Genomic DNA, 20,808 nt, shown 5'->3' with positions numbered 1-20,808 from the left:
TAAAATGAACAGTAGATGACTTAATGACTCATCTTAGTTCCTTTCATCATTTCAATTTCTTGTTTCATTATTTCAGCTTTCATTTCTCACTCTGCCCATAATTCCCTTTATTTTATTACACATTTATTACTTGTAAATATCTTTGGTGGGGATGCCAGTTCAATGTTGTGAAATGTAAGATTTTAGAATTCAGAAAACAAAGACGGGATGTAGAATTTACTCTTGGTGGGGATATATTGTTACAGCTAACCAGAGTCCATCTTAACGTTAACTTAACTAAATTACTGCATGTCTCAATGATTCTTTTGCTTTTTTGTAATAAGGGTGCCTTTATCATATCTGATATGGACTGCTAGATTATGCCCAATTTAGAACTGGTTTTGACTTCCCTGGTTTAAGAATTCAGAAAGTTTCTTGGTCCCATTAAGTAACTTTCATCTACTGTATTTACTGCTCTCCAAAATTCAGAGAGAAACTCTGACCTCTTTAACTTCTTATCCCTGAAGCTTGACTTAACTAAACAATGAAATCGCCAGATTTCAATTTTTCATTTATATCAGCTAAGCTGAAGAGATGTGGAAGTATTTGCTATTAGCAATGACCTAATACAAATTATATATCTACCAACTCAAATACCTGGTAGCCCTCTCTTCTTTACCAGAATGCTTGACTTTTCTTAACTAGTTCTCTCTCCAGGTATATATAAAGGTCACATAGCAACTCATGCTATAATTTATATAAGCTTCCTCTCCCATAGAACCTCAACCACCTTATGTCCTTCGACATTGCAAGGGTGTTGCCAAATGGGATGACTTACAGAACTTCTATTCTTTCTTTCTTTCTTTCTGTTGTCAGACTACTTCTTTGACCCTCCTGATTCTCACAGGCATGAAGGCTTTCATTCCTCACTCTGTCCATAATTCCCACCCACTTTCCAAGTCATGTTTTAACAACAGGTGTACTAAGGACATTTCAAGAAAAAATCCAGCATTCTCTGGGGCTGGCTTCAAGAATGTTAGCTTCATACTCAGCCTACATTGAAGCATTCAGCAAATGCAAAACAAACATCAACATATCCAAATTGACTGAAAGATCCAACAGTAGAAAACTTACCTCCTTTCCAAATGGTAGTCATTCTTTCTGATCTCTCATCCAAAGAAGGCACGGTTTTTCCTCCCATAAAATGGGTTTTTATAGTTACACAAAACTGGCCAGAAGGACAAACACAATTAACAGATTCTGGTTTCAGCCTTAGTTACTTTAGCTGTAACCCCAGAAGAACAGCCTTCTGGCCCCTTGCAAAGGCCATTAGATGCAACTTCTGCTCATGCTTTCACCTCTTTTTCATCCAGATAACACTACTATGACTGACTACACCTAACATAAAGATTATTTCCTGGCATTATTCTTCTGCTCCAATTCCTGAATAGATGATCAATGCAAATCATTTCCTACTATCCAGAAACATTCAACTGCCTACTCCATATGCCTCCTACCTGAAAGCCATCAGAAGAATATTGAACACTAGATACCAAAAAGGCTTCTGGAACTGATGGTAACCTCCCTTCTCCCCATTTGTGCTTACAAGATGTGTTTCTGACCTAACCCCTATCTTATATCATTTCTGCATTCTTTTATATTCAGCTGGTATTTATTCTGCCCTGGTTGAATATATATCAACCAGGGTATATATTTGCCAGCCTGGTTGGCTGAGTGGCTAGTATATTGGCTCTCCAATCCACAGGCTGCAGGCTTGAATCCCACTGAGGGCATTGATGTTTATGATTGTCTTTAGGTGGGAGATGAATTTCATTGCCCCAGTATGAGACCACCATCCTGCTTATTGGAGGTTTGAAGTTCCATGTTTGGTTTCTAGAGTAGGATTCCAGATTAGGTAAAAAATAAATTTAAAATATACAAAAAATATAAAAATTAATAAAAATAGGAGAAAAAAAAATCCTTAACACATCCATGGTACTAATGTACTATAGGTTTACAACCTTTTGTGAGTTGGGCTGACATATATAAAAAATATTCTAAAAAAAAAAAAAGGTGAGATTAAAGTGAATCATCAAACTGCCAATAAATTACCCTTATCTCAGCACTCTCAAGAATAATGGAGGTCATTAATATTCACTTTCTTTGTTCTCCAGTTAATTAGTAACCACTAGTACAGATCACATTACTCTTAACCTATGGTAGATCCAGTGAGCTAAATCCAGCTTACAGACATGTGCCATGGTTAGATTTGGAGAAACATTTGCTGTTGCTCTTGACATTTACAGAGCATTTGATTTTATCTGTCATTGAGGCCTGCTTAGTACATTTCCATTCTTTGATCAACTTTCCACCCTCTGTAATTTGCTCAAATGAGCTCTTTATGTGCACTGCACATCATAACTGATGGTTTCTTTTTTTCAAACTTCACTGCTGATGCAGGAGAGGAGTGTGTTAGGACTCTATTCTGTGGTCTACCCTCTTTCTCCTTACACATAAATGACCTTTTCTCATTAACCAGTAATCTTATCTACACTTTTGCTGATGATATCACATACTCTTCATTCCTCCTTTTCATATGACAAACCCTGCAGTGCTCATAGTGTTCTGCAACCATTTCATCTTAAACACTGATCTCTGTACCATTCTTCAGTGGTGTGAAAATAAGCTAGTCACCACAGTGCAATCTTCCCTTCTTTCTCAAGATCTTATTTCACCTTCTCTTACCTTCTATACACAAATCATCAGATAGAATTGAATCTCTCGTCTTGGATTGACATTTACCTATAGCCTTTCCTGGCATAATGCTATTACATCAATATCTTTCTCAGCCTAAAAAATGCTTTCTGATAAAGACAGTTATTTTCAACCATCCAGCTATTAACTCTGGACAGATACAAATCTGCCTGTTCTTAGAATACTATTCACATATTTGGGATAGTGCAACAAAAACTCCTCTAAATATTCTTGATGAATTTCATAGGAGAATGATTTGGCTGATAGATAATTTCCCTTTCCCTTTCACTTACTCACTTCTAATACCACCATTTCACACAGCATCTGTTTCAGCTCCATGTCTTTTCTGCAGTTACTTCCATACTCATTGATCCACCATACTATCATCCATTCTTCTTTTGCTTTCCATTGGGCTTAAAATATGCAGCAGCTGCACAACTTCCATTTAAATTCCATCTGCAAAGGCACCAAACTTCTTTCTCTTCTTTCTCTTTTATTTCATCTGTTCCATTCTTTCTAGAATGGCTAACATCATAAAGTGTTCCCCAGAAACTACAACCCTGAGCTTTAAAAAAATAAAATAAGTTATATTTTTTTTCTCCAGTATTATGAAACAAAGCACTAAAGTGTTGGTACTAATATAATTAATGTTTTATTAGTGCTATGCATAGCACTAATGGGTTATAAGTCTCTTATACACTTTGCGTGTGAGATTGATATAAAAAAAGTAATAATAATAATAATAATTATAATACACAACTGGGAAACTCAAATCTTATTTTTATTTATTTGTCATATATGAAAGTTTTTGATCAAAAACTTTCCAGATCAGTATTTTTTATATCCCCATAAGGACATGGCATGTGTCTTCTCTGTCTTGCTGTCTCTCTATGCAACTTAATATAGTGAATCTCACATTTACAGCAATGTTGAATTGCTTGAAGTCCTGTGAAAAGAGTGATAATTATAATGGTAAGTATTTGGAAGTTTTTCCACTTGGTTATACTATAAATTAAAGATACCAATTATTATTATTATTATTATTATTATTATTATTATTATTGTTATAATATTATTATTATATTATTATTTTTTTATTATGCTTTTTTTATTTTGAGTCATTATTCCACTAAATCTTCTTCCTTTTAATTCTAATTTGAGTTTTGAAAAAAGAAAAGGAATCACAGATCTCTGAAGTTTCCCCTAAACATATTGACAGATATTTCTAAATTCAAAAATTGAGTAAAATTATTTTGCTGCATTATCACTAGGCATGAATTTTTCTTCAGGCCTTTCACAGTGATCTAAACGAGATTTCCAAACTGATTAGCTAATTTTTAGATATTAACATCCATATTTGTGGATACATCTGTGCTATATTTTCATCTGTTTTGATCATCTGAACTTGATTTTCATGCTTATTGCTCTTGGAAGTCAGTTTCTTCTTACATATTTGAAATTGCAAAGGATACAACACACTGATGCAAAAGCTGAAGTTTTCCTTCACAATGATGCAAGCTACAATTCTGAAATAAATGGCATATAACCCATTAGATTTCATTTCATCTAGAGGACTTTGTACTAATTGTGTTAAGGTCATTTGGCAGTTTCTAGAACTTTTTTGATTGGATGCTGTGCTTCTGTATGTGTATTTTTATTATTTGTATTATTATTATTTTTGTTTGTCTTTCAGAAAGTGGCTAGCTGGAAGCTTTATGTAATGGTTGGAGTTCTGCTCCTTCTAGATCTGATTATCCTTATTTCATGGCAAGTAATAGATCCACTGCAAAGAAATTTAGAATTATTTCCACCAGAAGATCCAGAAGTTTCTGAAGAAGATATAAAAGTTGAGCCTCAATTAGAACATTGTGAATCAGAGAATAATGTTATATGGTTAGGTAAGAATGCAAAACTTCTTATATTATTTCCAAATTTGCAAATTAAAATCAGTTTTTAGAAGTAAAATTAATGAAAGGGTTGCTGAATCTCTGTGTAAAGCATTCCTAAGTTTTACTAGAGGAGAATTATAAATGGATTGGGATTCAAAGTCAAATTGTAAAAGGGTATATGTTTAGAGTAGTGCTGAAAGATAACTATTTTTTTTTCAAATTTTAATTGATAATATTAGGTTAATTGAATGTAGTTTTTTTGTTGTTTTTTATGAGTGTGTGATAGATCGAATTGTTTAGATTTTAAGAAAAAGTTGTATATTTTGTATTAAAGTAGATATTGTCAGTATGGTATCAATGCATAGTAGAATGATGGTGGCCAAGACGTCTTTGTTGGAGGAGTTTAATATGCAAGAGTTTGTTTGGTGCAGTATAGGTATGAGGTGTATTCATTCATGAAAGTTGAAAGATATGCGGAAGGAGAGTGAGATTGGTGAGCAAATGTATTGTAGGTAGTATTTTGAGAGTGAGTGCTGCCAGTTGTGTGGAGACAGAAAAACATGTGATGGTGGAGTAGAGAATGGTGAAGTAAGTATGGAAAATGTTAGTGTTCAATGTTATTGTTCGAATGGCAGTCCTCATGAAAGAAATGGTGCACTTACATGGATTCCCTCATAGGATAAAGCACAAGATTGAATGATTGTAGAAATGTCATGCAGATGGTGAGCTGAGAAGAGAAAAAAAGGAATTGGTGAAAGGTATGAAACAAGAACATGACTAAGTGAGAGAAGGAGAGTAAGGAGAAAAATTTTATGGTTATTCTGTGATTAGAGGGAGTACTTAATAAGAGTGAAACTGAATCTTTTTTCTTTAGTGCAAAATATTAATTTTTAATTATTTAATTAGCGAAGCTGTTAGGATGTAAAAAGGTAAAGTAAAAGAAAGATTGTTTTGGCTGGTACTGATAAGAGGTGAAAAATACTGTATATGAAAGAGTTATTGAAAGAAATGAAGAAAAAGAAGAAGAGTGAGAGAGTAAAGATTGCAATTCTTCTGCCACACTGTGATAGAAGTGAGTTGAGGAGGAACAGTGATTTCCTGTGAATCAATGCGTATGTTGTATAGAAGAAAATGTGCAGAATTTCTAGACCTGTGGATTTTATTTGACGAATGGAAGGACTTATATAATGCCAATAGATTGCACTTAAATGGATTTTGGTGTTATTAGTCTCAAGAAAACATTGTTCACTTAGAGTGTGGAAGTTCAAAGTCAGGAAAACTAAAATTCAGGTTGAATGCAGATGATTGTGTGTGTGCAGGCACCCATGAGATGAGTAAGTGTAAAAATTACCAAAAACAATGTTGAATTTAGTTTTTCAAGTGAGAAATTCCAGTGGGGGGGGTAGTCAGTACAAGGTGGCTGAGGGCCAAAGGGAATGCTATAGTTTATGAATACTAATTCTAGAAGTATCAGGAATAAAGATCGGGGGGGGGGGGAGAACTGTTTGGAATTGTTTGATACAACCTCACCAAGTGATGTAGCAGATAATGTGGTTGCAGGAAGAGAATGTGAGGGCTATGGTATTTCAGAGAGAATAGAGAAATTAGGATGGGAAGGGAGTGGACACTGTTGATGAAAGCAGATGAATTGTAGCTAAAATGAGTAGGAGAGTGGTCCCTTAAGAATCACATCTAAATAACTGGGAAGAGACCACCATATAGCCTTTTAAGGAATGTAGATAACTGATGAGGTTTCTGATCTGATATACAATCCTAACCTTACTTTAACAAGAAGTGGAACTAACAGAAGGATTGGAGAAGTACCAGATGAACATAATAAGTATTATCAAAACAAAGAAAACAAAAATTGATAAGATTCTTCTGAATACCAAACACAAGCTGAATTAGACAATAATGATCAGAAAAAAGGAATAGTTATAGTAATCAACACTAAATATGAGGATAATCTACTTGAATAGCAACATCAAGTAGAGTGATGTGGGTAAACATTAAAATGGGTAATTAGACACGAGGTTTCTTTCTGCCTGTGATCCCACAGAACGATCTACTAAGGACAAAGTGGAGGAATTTTTCAATTTATCAAAGAGGGCAGCTGACACAAACAAAAAGGAAAAATTGATTCTTGTTGGGAATTTTAACTGAGCAGGAAATTAAACCCAGACATATGGAAATGTTTGGGAGAAATTTATAGAAAAGAGTGATAATTATTATGGTAAGTATTTGGAAGTTTTTTTCACTTAGTTATATTATAAATTAAAGATACCAAGAAATTATATACTTGGTTTAATCCTTTATCCAAGTGTAAGCAAACAAGTTTGCACCTGAACTATTTTCAGAACTGGGACAACTTGTATAAAGAAGCTAAGACTTCACATCACTTGCCTTAGTATCCCATAATGCAAAGCTCATCCCCTTGCAGACATGTATAATGCTATGCATTATGGGAAGGGTCACTACCCAGACCGGTTTCAACCTTATTGAGGTGAAAAAGTAAAGGGTTGCTCATCATAGGTCTAGAATAGTTATTTATCTCATATAGATAAACAACCAAAAGACCAATTGAAACTACTAAAGTGCAAAGATAACTAATACCCAGGTGGTTAGCCCAATCTGGGTTTAACTGCCTTGAGTTGGCCTTCTCTGCCTGGGATTGCTCTCCGGTCATCCCTGCAATTGCCCATAAGACCACATTGAAAAGAGGATGGAACTATTTAAAAAACTCTCATTGCAAGAATAGACAGAATTTTATCTCTTCCTGGTGAATATTGCATAATATGGGTGGTCTATACCATCTAGTCATAAATTTGATATCTCCTAGAATGCTTCTTTCTAAATACAAAAATCGTCTGACTGAACAATAAAATTTCCACAATACAATAATATAAAGCATTTGGATGTCATATTGCTGGTTTTCAAATCCATGTTTCTTTCTAACCTTCCATAAATGGTATTTTAATTCATTAATTATAAAAATCAAAATTCTCTTCCCATTGCGGACAGGTGGTGGGTATTGTAAAAAAATAACCTGTTCTGTTGTAAGTAATGGAATGCCCAACACATTACTTAATCTGTTCCAAATACACAGGGCAAGAGGACAGCTGTAGAATGCAAGTTTTACTGTTTTCAATTGGTAACAGATGTCACAAATTGGATCTCTGGATGTCTTGATGGTATTGACTGGAAGGCAGCCATATGTAATTCTCTAAGCAAGATCTCTCCTGTTAGGGTACCCTTGGAACTTCATCAAGTTATGAAACAAAATATTGTTGTCTGTACTCAACTGTGGAACTTCCTGGCGAAAGAAATTAAAGTTTTCTTTATACCAAATGTTACTTTTTTTTTTTAATGGAAAGAATGTCAATTCCAGAGTGTTTTAGCAGTCTTAGAGTTAAGCATAGAATGTTGTAGTATTCAGGAACAATCTCAGGTTTTGGACCTGTATAATCATTAACTCCAAACAGGGAAGATGAAAATCCAAGTAATAACAGAGAAGGTCTGCACATGTGTTATTGATCTGCAATATTTTATGGATTTTAGAAGCTCTATTGCTTAGATAGCAGAATTTTAAGACTGGAAGTCCAAATCCTCCATGCTTCTTTGATAGTTGAAGAAATTCCTTTTTAAATCAGCTGGAACAAAAATAAAAATGGCAGAGGCTTACTATATAATTGATTTTCTTCAGCTTCTGTGATGTTTGTAATATTTATTATGTACAATTGAGCAGGAAAGATGGTTTTGAGTACTATAGATGAAAAGGAGAGCGGCCCTATATTGAGGTCTCATCAGTGGGAGCCAGACCCAGAGGTGATGCTAAAGTTGAAATAATGCAGAAGTCATATTTTCATATACAAGAAGCCAAAAGATGTCACACCTTATTATTAAAATACTCTGGATTAGAGAAAGTTCTTGGAAGTTTTTCCACTTGGTTATACTACAAATTAAGGATATCAAGAAATTATATACTTGGTTTAATCCTTTATCCAAGTGTAAGCAAACAAGTTTGCACCTGAACTATTTTCAGGACTGAGGCAACTCGTATAAAGAAGCTCACTTGCCTTAGTATCCCATAATGCAAAGCACATCTCCTTGCAGACATGTATAATGAAGTCTTAGCTTCTTTATACGAGTTGTCCCAGTCCTGAAAATAGTTCTGACGCAAACTTGTTTGCTTACACTTGGATAAAGGGTTAAACCAAGTATATAATTTCTTGGTATCTTTAATTTATAATGGTAAGTACCTTTTGCACTTCTGTTCATGATACAGAGTAGCCATTACTAATACCCTTTTGAAAGATAATAATGTGCACAAATTCACATGGGAAGAACATAAAGAAATAAGAATTCTCATTGACTGTGTTATTGTTAATAGAGATACCTTCATGCTGGTCTAGGGCATGAGTATACAGAGGGTTTGAAATAGGAAGTGATCATTTACTTTTGAGCAGGATAAAATTGAAGATCATATTGAAAAGAAAAGTGTTTAAGAAAGTTTTAAAAAAGAATCAAAGTTGAGCAGCTTATAAAGGTGAACTGTAGACTGAAACACACAACTTTATTCAAGAGAAAATGAAAGAGTTTAAAACAAATAAACTTTGGAGAGTCAGTATTAGACCCTGAAGAAAACACTGATTTATTCAGCAAGAGAAGCATTGAGGGTTGTCTACAAGAATAGAAAAATCAGAATTCCATGATGGACTCAAGAAATGAAAGAGACCATCAAGGAAAAGAAGAAAGCATGTTGAAAGCTTCTTCTGAGAAGTTGGTGCCCATGTGTTCTGCCTGAATACAGAGAAAAATGTAAAACTAGCTAAACAAAAGTCATAGCAAGAATTTAGTAAGAACATAGAAGATAAATATCAGGAAGGTGGCAAAATGTTCTGGAGGCTATTGAAAAGCTCAGGAATGGAGAAAGGATACTTTATAATTTGAAATGATAAGTGTGTCATGAAAACAGAAGATATTCTAGAAGTCTGGAATAATTACTTTGAATGATTGCAAAACAAAACAAGCAGTGACAGCATGGTGATAGAAGAAAGTTGCAGCCAGGAGTGTGTTTCAATACTTGAGGAAGAGAAAGCCATCAAAAATCTGAAATGTGTGGGAAAAAAAAAAAAGCTGAAGTAAATGATATTCAACCAGAAATACTCAACTATGGGGGCATAAAAGATTTTGCAGTAGCTACACGGCAAAATTCAGAAGGCCAGGTCACATGGTTGGTGTCCAGATGATTGGAGTAAAAAAGTAAAATAAAGCTGAATGTGAGAATTACTGAGGAATTTCCTTGCTGCGTGTTTATTTTCAGGTATACCTGAAAAGAGCAACGAAAAATTGTGAAAAGGAAACAGATTTTAACGAAAATAGTTGAAAAATCATGGGAATATAACAAGAATTTGTATTTAAGTTTTGTAGATCTAGAAAAGGTACATGACAAGGTGATAACAGAAAATCTGTTCAGACTGCTATGAATATATGGTGTAAATGGGACATTATATTAAACAATACATAGTCTGTATTTGAGTTGTAAGTCAGCAATTTTAATTTAAGAAAGTACAAAGATGGTTTGATGTTAAATCATGTGTGAGACAAGGGTGCACGTTATGTTTACTGTTATTCATCATCTGTGTAGATCACATTATGAAGAAAACATATTAGTCCTGATATCAAAATTGGATAATTCAACTCAACTCAACTCAACTCAACTCATCTCATCTCTTGCTCTTTAAGCAGATGATGTTATGCTGTTAAATAAATCCAGTCTGCAGATTCCCTTGCTAAATTGAATAACTGTAATACATTTGGTATGAATCTCAGCAATAAATATACAGAAATAAATCTCAGAAATAAATAAATAAATAGATGGAAAATTAAATATAGAAATAGACAACAGAATCAGCAAAGTTAGTACTGATATCAAGTCAACTAAATAAATTTATATTGGATAAGAGAGAAATTAGTCAAAGCACTAAACTTGCTGTAAAGCACTAAACGTGTAAAAGGCCTCGACATAGCCTCATCTAGATTACTGTGCTTGTGCCTAATCAGTTGGATTTCTTGGGGAATGAGGAAGTGGTAGAGAGAATCCAGAGGCAAGTGACCAAGAGTGACAGCTAATTGAGTACTTTTTCAAGCCACAAGGTTGATTGGTTGGAAAGAAGGAATATAATAGAAACAATTAAGTTACTAATGGGATTTTATACGATTGATGCCGAGGAAATATTTCAGCACTTGGTTAGAGAGAGCAGAAGCAGGGGTTATCTCTGGAAATTGGGTAAAAGTGTGATTAGAAAGCTGTGATGACTAGATTTTTGCTTGTTTGGCAGAGTCTCAGTCAATGATAGGCAGTAGATACTTTGTGGATAGTTGAGTCTCCTATGAAGAATCTTCAGACTCCATGTGATAATAATAAATACTACTAATTATTGCAAATTGCCAAAACAAAGTCTCAGGCAAAACTCCTTAGCACTAGTGCTAAGGAGTTTTGCCTGAGACTTTGTTAAAGGACATTTGTTATAGAAAATCTTTCACCATTAACTAATTCTACATATGACAGTTGACTGTTTTTTTATGTTGAGCCCATACACAGGAGGTTGGTTGGTCAACCTACAGTATATTAGTACCGTGTATGGGTAGTGGGTTGGGAAAGGAGGAATTTGTTTACATTTGATTTGAATGACTTTAAATTGTATTCCTTGCAAAACACAGCAGGTGGGAGACTGTTCCACAGTGCAGTTGCAGGGATGAAGGAAGAGAAAAAGAAACTTGTTCTGTTCGTTTCTAGGTGTACTGCAAAGGGTTGTTGTGCAGCAGCTGCATGTGTTCCAATGAGCTTTGTACTGAGCGGAGGAATTATTGATGTTATTTTGGATGAGCATTTCCCATGGAAATATTTGTAGAATATACATACTGCAGAAACCATACATCTGTGTGAAAGTGGGCGGAGAGAGTTGGTAAGGAATGGATCATTGATAAGTCTAATTGCTCTCCTCTGTATTGAGGCGAGCATTTTGAGAGAGCTTTTAGGGGACCCCACCCCATATGTGGGAGCAATATTCAATAGCTGGGCAGATTTGTGATTTGTATAATGTTAATAGCTGTTTGGGGGTGAAGTAACGTCTTGAGCGAAAGAGAAATCCTAGTTTTTTTTGAGGATGAGGTTGTAATATGTTTATGCCAGGAGAGGGTTGATGTGAGGGTGATTAAAAGAAGCGAGATCTCAAACTGTCTGGAAATTCGGGTATCTTCAAAAAGGATACTGGGAAAAAATGGTTATTTTTTATGGAAAATAGTACAGAACTGGGTTTTATTGGTGTTGAAATTTATGAGGTTATCCGAACCCCATTGTAGGATGGCTTGGAGATCGGAGTTGAGGATGGTGGTGGTGGTGGTGGTTGATGTTCTGATGTTGAGGTGAGTTGTGAAGGGTAAGGCTTATCAAATGTAAGTGAGGAGTGTAGTGTGCTGTCATCTGCAAAACTCTGTATTGAGTTGAAGGTCAATTGCAGTAGGTCATTGATATATAGCAGGAAGAGGGTTGGTGAGAGGACAGAACCTTGTGGGACCCCAGCATTAATTGAGTGGTGAGAGGATAGGGAGCCGTCCACCATCACACACAGTGTGCATCCAGACAGAAAGCTGGCAATCCAACTACAGAAGGCCTGGGTCAGGCTGAATGATGGTAGTTTGCCTAGTAGACCTTTGTGCCAGACCCGGTCAAAGGCTTTGGAGATATCTAGTGCAACCACTTGAGATTCGCCAAACCTCTCCATAGCATTTGTCCAGAGATGGGTGATATAAGCTCGGTGCATATGTTTAGGTTGGAAGGCCAGAAGCAATAGTCCAACCATGGGAATGCGGCATAGAAGTTGCAGAGACTGTCCCACTTGGCACTGTTATAGTGCCAAACTACTCCTGTATGGGGGTATCTGTGTAAACGTTGTTGCATGGGGAGGAGATGAGCACTAGGTTGTGGTCAGAATTGCCCAGGGGGCTCACTACTTTCACTGTGTATTTGGAGGGGTCATTGGTGAGGAAGAGATCTAGGGTGTTTGGGGAGTGGTTTGGGTTATCTAGTATTCTGGTTGGCATCTGGACAAGTTGTGTAAGGTCATTAGTGATGGCAAATGTTTCAGCATCTCTGCCTGTAAGATCTGTATAACTGGAGGAGGAAAGCCAGCTAATGTTGTGGACATTAAAATTTACTAGGAGAATGATTGCGCTGTTGGGAAAATGGGATTGGAGAAAGTCGATTTTTAGAGAGAGGAAATTAAAGAGCTCAGGGTGGTTGGTTGTGTTGGGGGAGCGATAGAGACAGCAGATGAATTGGACTGAGTGGGGAAGGAATATTTTCAACCAAAGAAGGTCAAAGTTGGGTGATTCTAGGTTGGGTGCTCTCTGCAAGGTATGTCAGAGCAGATGTATGCGCAGACACCACCCTTAGGACGAAAGTTGTTAAAGAGTGAGTAGTTTGGAAAGTTGTTGAGATAAGTGGTGCTGGAGGGAGGTGAGATTTGAGTTTCTGCCAGGAAGAGTAGGTGGGGTTTGGTGGACTGTAGGTGGTAGCGGACACTATTCAGGTTGGAGTTTAGGCCAGGGATGGTGAAGTGGATGTGTAGGGTTTTGTGAGTCATATGTTGGACCACATGGGTCTTGCACATTTCCTATGCAGTGCCTCCTTGATGGCTGCTAGTGGCATAACTTGTTTTTTTGTGTTCCTGAATGTAGTTTAGGTTCTTTATTGGTTTACAAATACTATGGTTAACTACAAAAAAGGAAATGATGTTTTGTAATTTCATATTAAATATATTTTAGTTCTATTATTATGACTTTAAAATTTCAAAAAAATCTTTTTTTTGAATATATATATGTTTTTAATTTTCAGGTGTGCTTTATGGCTATAAAGGCTTACTTTTAATTTTTGGAATTTTTTTGGCTTATGAAACACGTAGTGTGAAAATTAAGCAACTTAATGATTCTCGCTTAGTTGGAATGAGTATTTATAATGTTGTGGTAAGTATTAGATTAAATGTTTTTCATGACTTTTTTAAAATTAAAAAATGGATTTGTTAAGAGGCCATCAATAACTGAGATTTGTGGGAGGGATCATCATGAAATTTCCTGATATGTGCTTCTAAGGGACATACAGAATACTATGATAGTTCTACATAATAAGTTTATATTATTATTAATCTCCTATGTACAGTTTTCCTCCAAATGAACATTTTGTTTGTTAGGACTTCAATATTGTCAGACCTATATTCAGCTTAACTGTATCAAATCACCTATATATATTGGTCTTCATCTGCTTACTTTTTCTGGCATCTTGCATTGAAAGGTTTTGCTCACCATTCCTTTCCCATTCTAATTCAGTAATCATACAGCCTTAGATTAGATCTTCCCATACATTCTTGATGCAATGTTATGTTCCTTCCCAATACTTCATTTTTAATATGATACCATTTCCCTAATTTTTCTCAAAATTCTCATATGAAACATAACATATGTCATAACATAACATAACATTTCCCATATGTCTTTATCTTTGGTGGACTACTTTATTTCTAACCGAGTTTACAGATCCATAAATTAAAGTTGTCTGAACACTGCCATCTCATTTTGTGCTTTGACTCAATTTCTCTCTAGTATAAGTTTATTCAGCTGCTTTCCCAGAATACCAACTTTGCTTATTCTGTTGTCTATTTCCATATTTATGTGGGACATTGTGAGGGATGCTGACAAGATAAGTCTTTTATTATAAGACTTATCTTATAATAAAAGATAAGTCTTTTTTAGATACACACACACACACACACACACACACACATACATAGAATTGAAAAAAAATAATAAATTTTAGATCTTTTTTGAAAATTTAGCATTGGCAAGTTTAGCAGCATAAAATATAATTGACATAGCAGCCCATCAGTGGTATGAAATTTAGAAGAATTTAATTTATCTTATAATATTTGATTACCTTTTGTGATAGAGTAATGAATTTTATTTTTTAAGAAATTAGAATTTTATTATCAGATGTTAAATATTGTTGAATTGATGACTATTATCATCATCTCATTACTGTACATCCTTCAAGGGGGCAGGCAGGGGGATGATGGTAGTAGTACATGAAAAATTTTCATTACCAACTTTCTTTTGACAACAATATTCATCCTAATTTGGATGAATATTGTTGTCAAAAGAAAGTTGGTTTAGAACTCCAGTATCATCAGAACGTATATTTTGGCACTTCCTTATATCGGTCTAACTAAACTTTTCCTCTCCCATTTTGTTTAAGTGACTGTACTATCTTAGATTGGTTCTGCTCACATATTCCTGAGTGATAACAATATCAAGCTGTTTCCTAATATCACCTCATAGATACCACCTCAGTTATAATCAGATCTTCTGATGCAATGACCAAATCCAAAACTCCTGAATCTTGTGTTCCTTCTACTACATGATGCCTAAGATGTTTGTCCCTCAAGAATTCTAGAAATTCCATTTCCCTACTACTTCCAATCCCTACATGCAGTTTCCTCTTCTCAATTTATATTGCTGTAGTTAAAATCTGCCTAAACATCTCCTGCTCCTCATTCTTTATGCTTTCTTGCTTATAGCAACACCCCACTAAATGTCCTGCCTACCTCCATCTCACACCATATGCTCTCAAAATCATTTGTGCCATTGCCCTTCAAATCCTCCACTCTGAGAGGACATAACTCCTCACTTATCATAAGCAGTACTCCACCATCATGTTTGCCCTTTTATCCTGCCAAAAAATGCTATGCCCTGCTACTTCTATTACTGTCAGTATATCATCTTCCATTAACCATGTGTCAGTGATCCTAATAATCTTTGGGCAGGCCGAGGCTATCAGTGCCACCAATTCATCTCTTTTATTTTGGATATTTCTGGTGTTAGTATAAAGACTAATCAATTCATTGTCACTGTTTCATTACCTGTCATTATTCCCTTCAGACACGTCAGTATTTGACGATGTGTTCTCCTCCCCTTCTCCCAAGCGACTATTCTCACAAGAGGCCATCCACCCCTGCTACCATCCACCCTGATAATTCTAGTTTCCATGAATTGACACACTGACTTGTTTGTAGAACAACATTCTCTCCAGATACCTCCATTCTTCCTCATCCAAATGCACATCATTTCTTGCCTACAGTTCCTTTCTGTCCTCATCCTCAAATTCACTCCAAGCATCTCTTTCAACACATTCTGGCTATCATACTATTCATTACTGACACTTATCTCTGTAGCTCCACATTCATGTTCCCTTAGTCTATTCCTTATAACTAACATTGTACAGTCTTTTTTTACAGTCCTACTCCAGTGATCATATCTGGGCAACACACTCACTATCTTTTCTCTCTCAGTCCTCTTCCATACAATCTCAAGCATGAACCTCAGATCTCTCGCTACCCAATTCACACTGCCTCTCAAGTCATTTGTGCCCAATATCACAATCATCTCATCAACTCTTTCACCTCACTTAATCACACTTCTATCATTCCTCCAAGCAAACACTCCTCTGGCATTCTATCTTGCACACCATGGATCAAAAAAATCTCCACACATCTCACTTCTTACCACTCTGTTTCTTCCTTGCTCACATGCATCTCTCACTCTTTCTTTCTTTCTTTTCCGACACTTTCTCTCCTTGTTCTGCCACTTACCTGTTGTCCTGTCCTCTCTCCATCTCTGGTTCCTGCACTGTGTCATCTTTCTCTCATTCCCCTCTTTTCCACTGGTTCTCCTGTTCTCTCCCTTCTATCATTTCCATAACTCTCTCTCACTCTACTCTGATTCGCTTTGCATTTATTGTTTCCAGTCCCTTAATCACTTCTTTCATGCTTCTCAACTTGTTCCTCAAACATTACACTTCTTCTTTCCCCTGCAAGCTACGTACTCTCTCTCTCATTCATCGGCATTCATCCTTCCAATTAACTCCATATTTCAAACTTATTACATTCCCTAATTTTATATTCTCATTCACATGCCACTCCTTATCCTCATTCTCAATCATGTTACTCATCTCTCTCTCTCTCTCAGTCAGTATTCACCCATTTCTCACATAATGCTGCTGAGGTCTGTTAGAAATTCTCATTTCTAAATCCGAAAGTTCTTCCCATTTTCTACATTTTATGCAGACATGCATTCCCTGGTCTCTCCTGCTGGGAAGTATACATGCCTCAAGCACCACATACCACAAAATCCCATAATATGCTATTGAAAAGGTAGTCCTTAAATGGCCGAGGACTCAATAAGTCATTGGCAAAATGAAATGTATTTACTGCTGTTATTCAAACACTGCACTAAGAATAACAAATAATAATAGAATATTACATTACCCACAGACTATATGTTATATCTAACTTAAATATCACACAAATTTAAAGTAAAACTGTAATAAATTATAACAAAAACTTATCTCTTTTTTGTTTTACTGCCACCTCATAACATGTCCACTATCTCTGGCCAAATATTGTCTACTCCAGCTGCCTTTCATATTTCAGGTATATGATGGCTTTTTCTTCTTCAAGTATGGATATATATTCCTGATTGCATTCCTGTTGAGTGTTTTCTACTACCATGCTGACATTGCTTGTTTCATTTACCAGTCTTTCAAAGGAATTACTCAAGACATCTAGAATATCTTTAGTTCTCATGTCACCTTTATCATCTCTCCATTTCTAAGCCTTTTCAATAGCCTCCAGAATATTTTGTCACATTCCTGATATTTATTTTTTTTTGTTCTTACCAAAGTTTTTCCATGACTTTTGTTTAGCTAGTTTTACACAGTGCTTTGCTTTCTTACGTTTTTTTTTCTGTATTCTCTAAGAGCACAAGCTGGCTTACTTGCCAGAAACTTTCAATATTTTCAATATGCTTTCTTCTTTTCTTTGACTGCCTCTTTAGCTTTCTGAGTCCACCATGGAATTCAGATTTTTGTATCCTTGCAAACACCTCACTATATGCCTCTCTGGCTAAATCAGTCAATGTTTTCTTTAAGGTTTGCCACTAATCTCCAAGGTTTGGTTCTTGTTTTCAAACTCTTTAATTTTTTCATGAATAATGTTTGTGTATTTTAGTCTGCAGTTCACTTTTGAAAGCTGCTTAACTTCAATTTTCTTTAAAACTTTCTTACACTCTCTTCTTTTCAATAGGAAATTCAGTTTATGCCACTCAGCATTAATGGTGATCACTTTCAATTTCAAATTCTCTGTACACTCTTACCTGAACCAGTGGGAAAGCATTTCTATCAACAATAACATAGTCTGAGACTTTTATTTCTTGCATCTTCTCTCCATGTGAATTTGTGCACATTTTTATGTTAGAACATAGTGTTGGTAATAACTAGTCCATGTCCTGAACAGAAATCCAGTAGGTGCTTACCATTATTATTAGCTTTGCTCTTTTTTCCAAATTTTCCCAAAACATGGTAATCAATTCTTTCTCTGCTATGTAGATCTCCAACAAGGACAAAGTTTTCCTTTTTTTGCTGTGTCAACTGCCTTTTCTAATGCCCCAAAAAATTCCTCCATTTCTTCCTTAGTAGAACCTTCTGTGGGGCGTAGGCACAAACAAGTCTCATTGTCCAATTTTCCATTCTGATATTTGTCCACAGCACTCTACTTGATATTGCTTGCCATTCAAGAAGACTATCCTCATATTTAATATTAAAATATTATAGCTACTCCTTTTTCCTGATTGTTACTGCCTGAATATAACATTTTGTATTTGTTGCTTAGAAGGATCTCACCTGTTGTTGTTGTCTTTGTTTTAGTGGATATTCCAGTGGTGACACCTACTATGTCAATCTGGTGCTTATCCAATTGTTCTGCTAGTTCCATTTCTTTTCCTTTGATGCTTCTTATGTTGATAATACCATTCTTGAAGTGTGCTGATGTTGAGTTGGGATGTGTTCTGGGATTTGTTCCAGTACCTGATGTTGCACTGTTTATCCTGGTTCCCTGATAAAAACAACAAGGGCCTTGTTTTACTGGGCAGTGCCTTAGCTGGCATGAAATTCTGTCATGTTGTACCGTCATTTTGAGTTATGGTTTAGTCTGATAAGAATGCAATTTGGTCAGCTAACTCTCAAATTTTCTGCTGATTCTCATTTGTTCAGTATCCAGGTAGATACCTAACAGTGTACACTACAAGAATATGAGGATTGAACACTATTAGGTCAGAAGCCCTGGTTGGTTCTTCACATTCCTTAAAAGGCTATGTGGAGGTCTTCTCCTAGTTATATGGCTTTGATCCTTAACTTAGAAACTGATTAAGGATATGTGGTTTGAAGCTTATGAAGTCCATGTTTTTCTTCTGACCTGTAGTATGTTTGCTGAATGGAGGGTAGCATAAAATGAATTCAAGGTTTAATGCATTAGCTAGTTTGCTGGATGAGCAGGCCTTCTGTGATGGGTTAGCTGACGCTAGGGAAGTCACTGTAATAATACATTTCATGTATGGAATTGTGTATATGAGTAAATAAAGACTGAGAGAATGTGGTCTTCAAAGTTTGAGAAGTACAGTGAAATATGATAGTGATAGATGTGTCAGCAGTATAGATATAAGTGAGATTGTCAGTTCATGGCCAGTTGGAAAATAAGGATGTATGATTCTAAGTGTATGAAGTCTAGGTTCTTCTCCTGACATATAGTGTATGTAAAGATATGATAGGTATGTAGGTGCTATACATCTAGGAGAATCTCTTTTCCTGTATGAGCCCTTGGATTTTGTGAAGGAACCTGCATAATAATGATAACTTTAGAAAAATACAGTTATCTTTATCAGTTATTAATGGTATCATTTATAGTGACACTGGGTGACTTCTTATTTGAAACACTGCTATTCTTCAACATAATTTCAATTCTAATGAAATACCAACTGAAATGTGGCCATGAACTGACTGACAATCTCACTTGTTACTAAAACTTGGATGAAAAGTTTTAATTCAAAACAGTTTAAACAACAAATTACAGGATAACCACAGTAATTAACTTTAATGAAATGAAAGTATATTTTGTACTGAACATAACAGTACATCATCAGTGCATAGAAAAAGCAAATCAAAGAAAAGGGAATACAAGGTACATACAATAATTGGTGGTTTACCAATTAAAAACTGTTGCTGCATGCTAGAAATGAATATTAATAAATAATATTATTAAAAACTATTTTTGATGGTTACATAAAATGAGAATCTCCCTAACTTTTGGGAGAGAGAGAGAGAGAGAGAGACAATCATTCCCATTCAGATTTGGCTGATGTAAAAGGGCTTTGCAACTTTCTTTGAAAAGGCATTCCTAATTATTTGAACCATGATCTCCAATTTATTTCAATCCATCAAATATTTCAATGTTTTGGCTACCTTTGCAATATGCCCTCTAAGCTTCAACTCCCTGTCCACAGTCATTCCCCCCCCCCTCCCCCCAAGTCCCTGGTCTCATCAGTTTTCTGCAGTTTAGTTCAATCAATATAGTATGATCATCCATTCACAAAGCATACTCAGTGGCAATCAAGGATTGATCTTGTGTCAGATTTGAATAGTAGCTAACTTGTGCCAGCTTCTGCATTTCCTATGGTTTTGTTTTTTCTAATCCAAAAGAAGCAACAAGTATTAGTGGCGAAACTAGTCAGTTTTCATTATATATTGTTTACAACTAAATTTACCAGTGCATTTTCTTTTATAATACCCGAAGTCAGTTATTACTCCAAATGTAAGAAGAAAAAAAATATATAACTCAACTATTATTTACAACATATACATAACATATAAGGACAATTCATTATATCAAGAATTAAAATATTAAATCACTTTCATGCACTTTCTCTCGGTTCAATTCTACAAGCAATTAGAGAAATGAGCTCAACTAAAAATTTTAACAAACTCATAATTACAATTATGTAGGCCAAGTTATCACATCACATTAATCCATCAGACCACACTGTTTAGTGCAGTTCTGATTTCTACTTGTTTAAGTAGAAATCAGCAGTTTTAAGTGAACTAAACTGAGCAGATAATAATATCAGCTGCCTGTTCTGCATTCAAAGTTCAAGATATTAGTAACCATCCACTCCACTTTCATCAAGATAAAATTTAGACAAAACACTGCTTCTATTCCAAAATGAAGAATATAAGTTCCTACATAAC

General features: G+C 35.4%; 1 protein-coding gene across 2 annotated transcripts in view; it reads left to right on the top strand.

The window, feature by feature from the left end:
* The window catches only part of GABA-B-R1 (gamma-aminobutyric acid type B receptor subunit 1), a 194,835-nt gene that overhangs the window by 141,736 nt on the left and 32,291 nt on the right, over positions 1 to 20,808 (top strand). For both annotated transcript variants that reach the window (XM_090395464.1, XM_090395455.1), the window contains 2 exons: positions 4,427 to 4,631; positions 13,522 to 13,649. In XM_090395464.1, the coding sequence (XP_090251590.1) occupies positions 4,427 to 4,631; positions 13,522 to 13,649 (333 nt within the window). The remainder of the gene's footprint in view (positions 1 to 4,426; positions 4,632 to 13,521; positions 13,650 to 20,808) is intronic.

Source organism: Typopeltis vanoorti, chromosome 1 (assembly GCF_054136105.1).
Source record: "Typopeltis vanoorti isolate ZY-2024b chromosome 1, IOZ_Tvanoo_1.0, whole genome shotgun sequence".
In the NCBI taxonomy this organism is placed as follows: domain Eukaryota; kingdom Metazoa; phylum Arthropoda; class Arachnida; order Uropygi; family Thelyphonidae; genus Typopeltis; species Typopeltis vanoorti.
The sequence above is the reverse complement of the archived record's forward strand: the minus strand, read 5'-3'. Positions and strand labels throughout refer to the sequence as shown.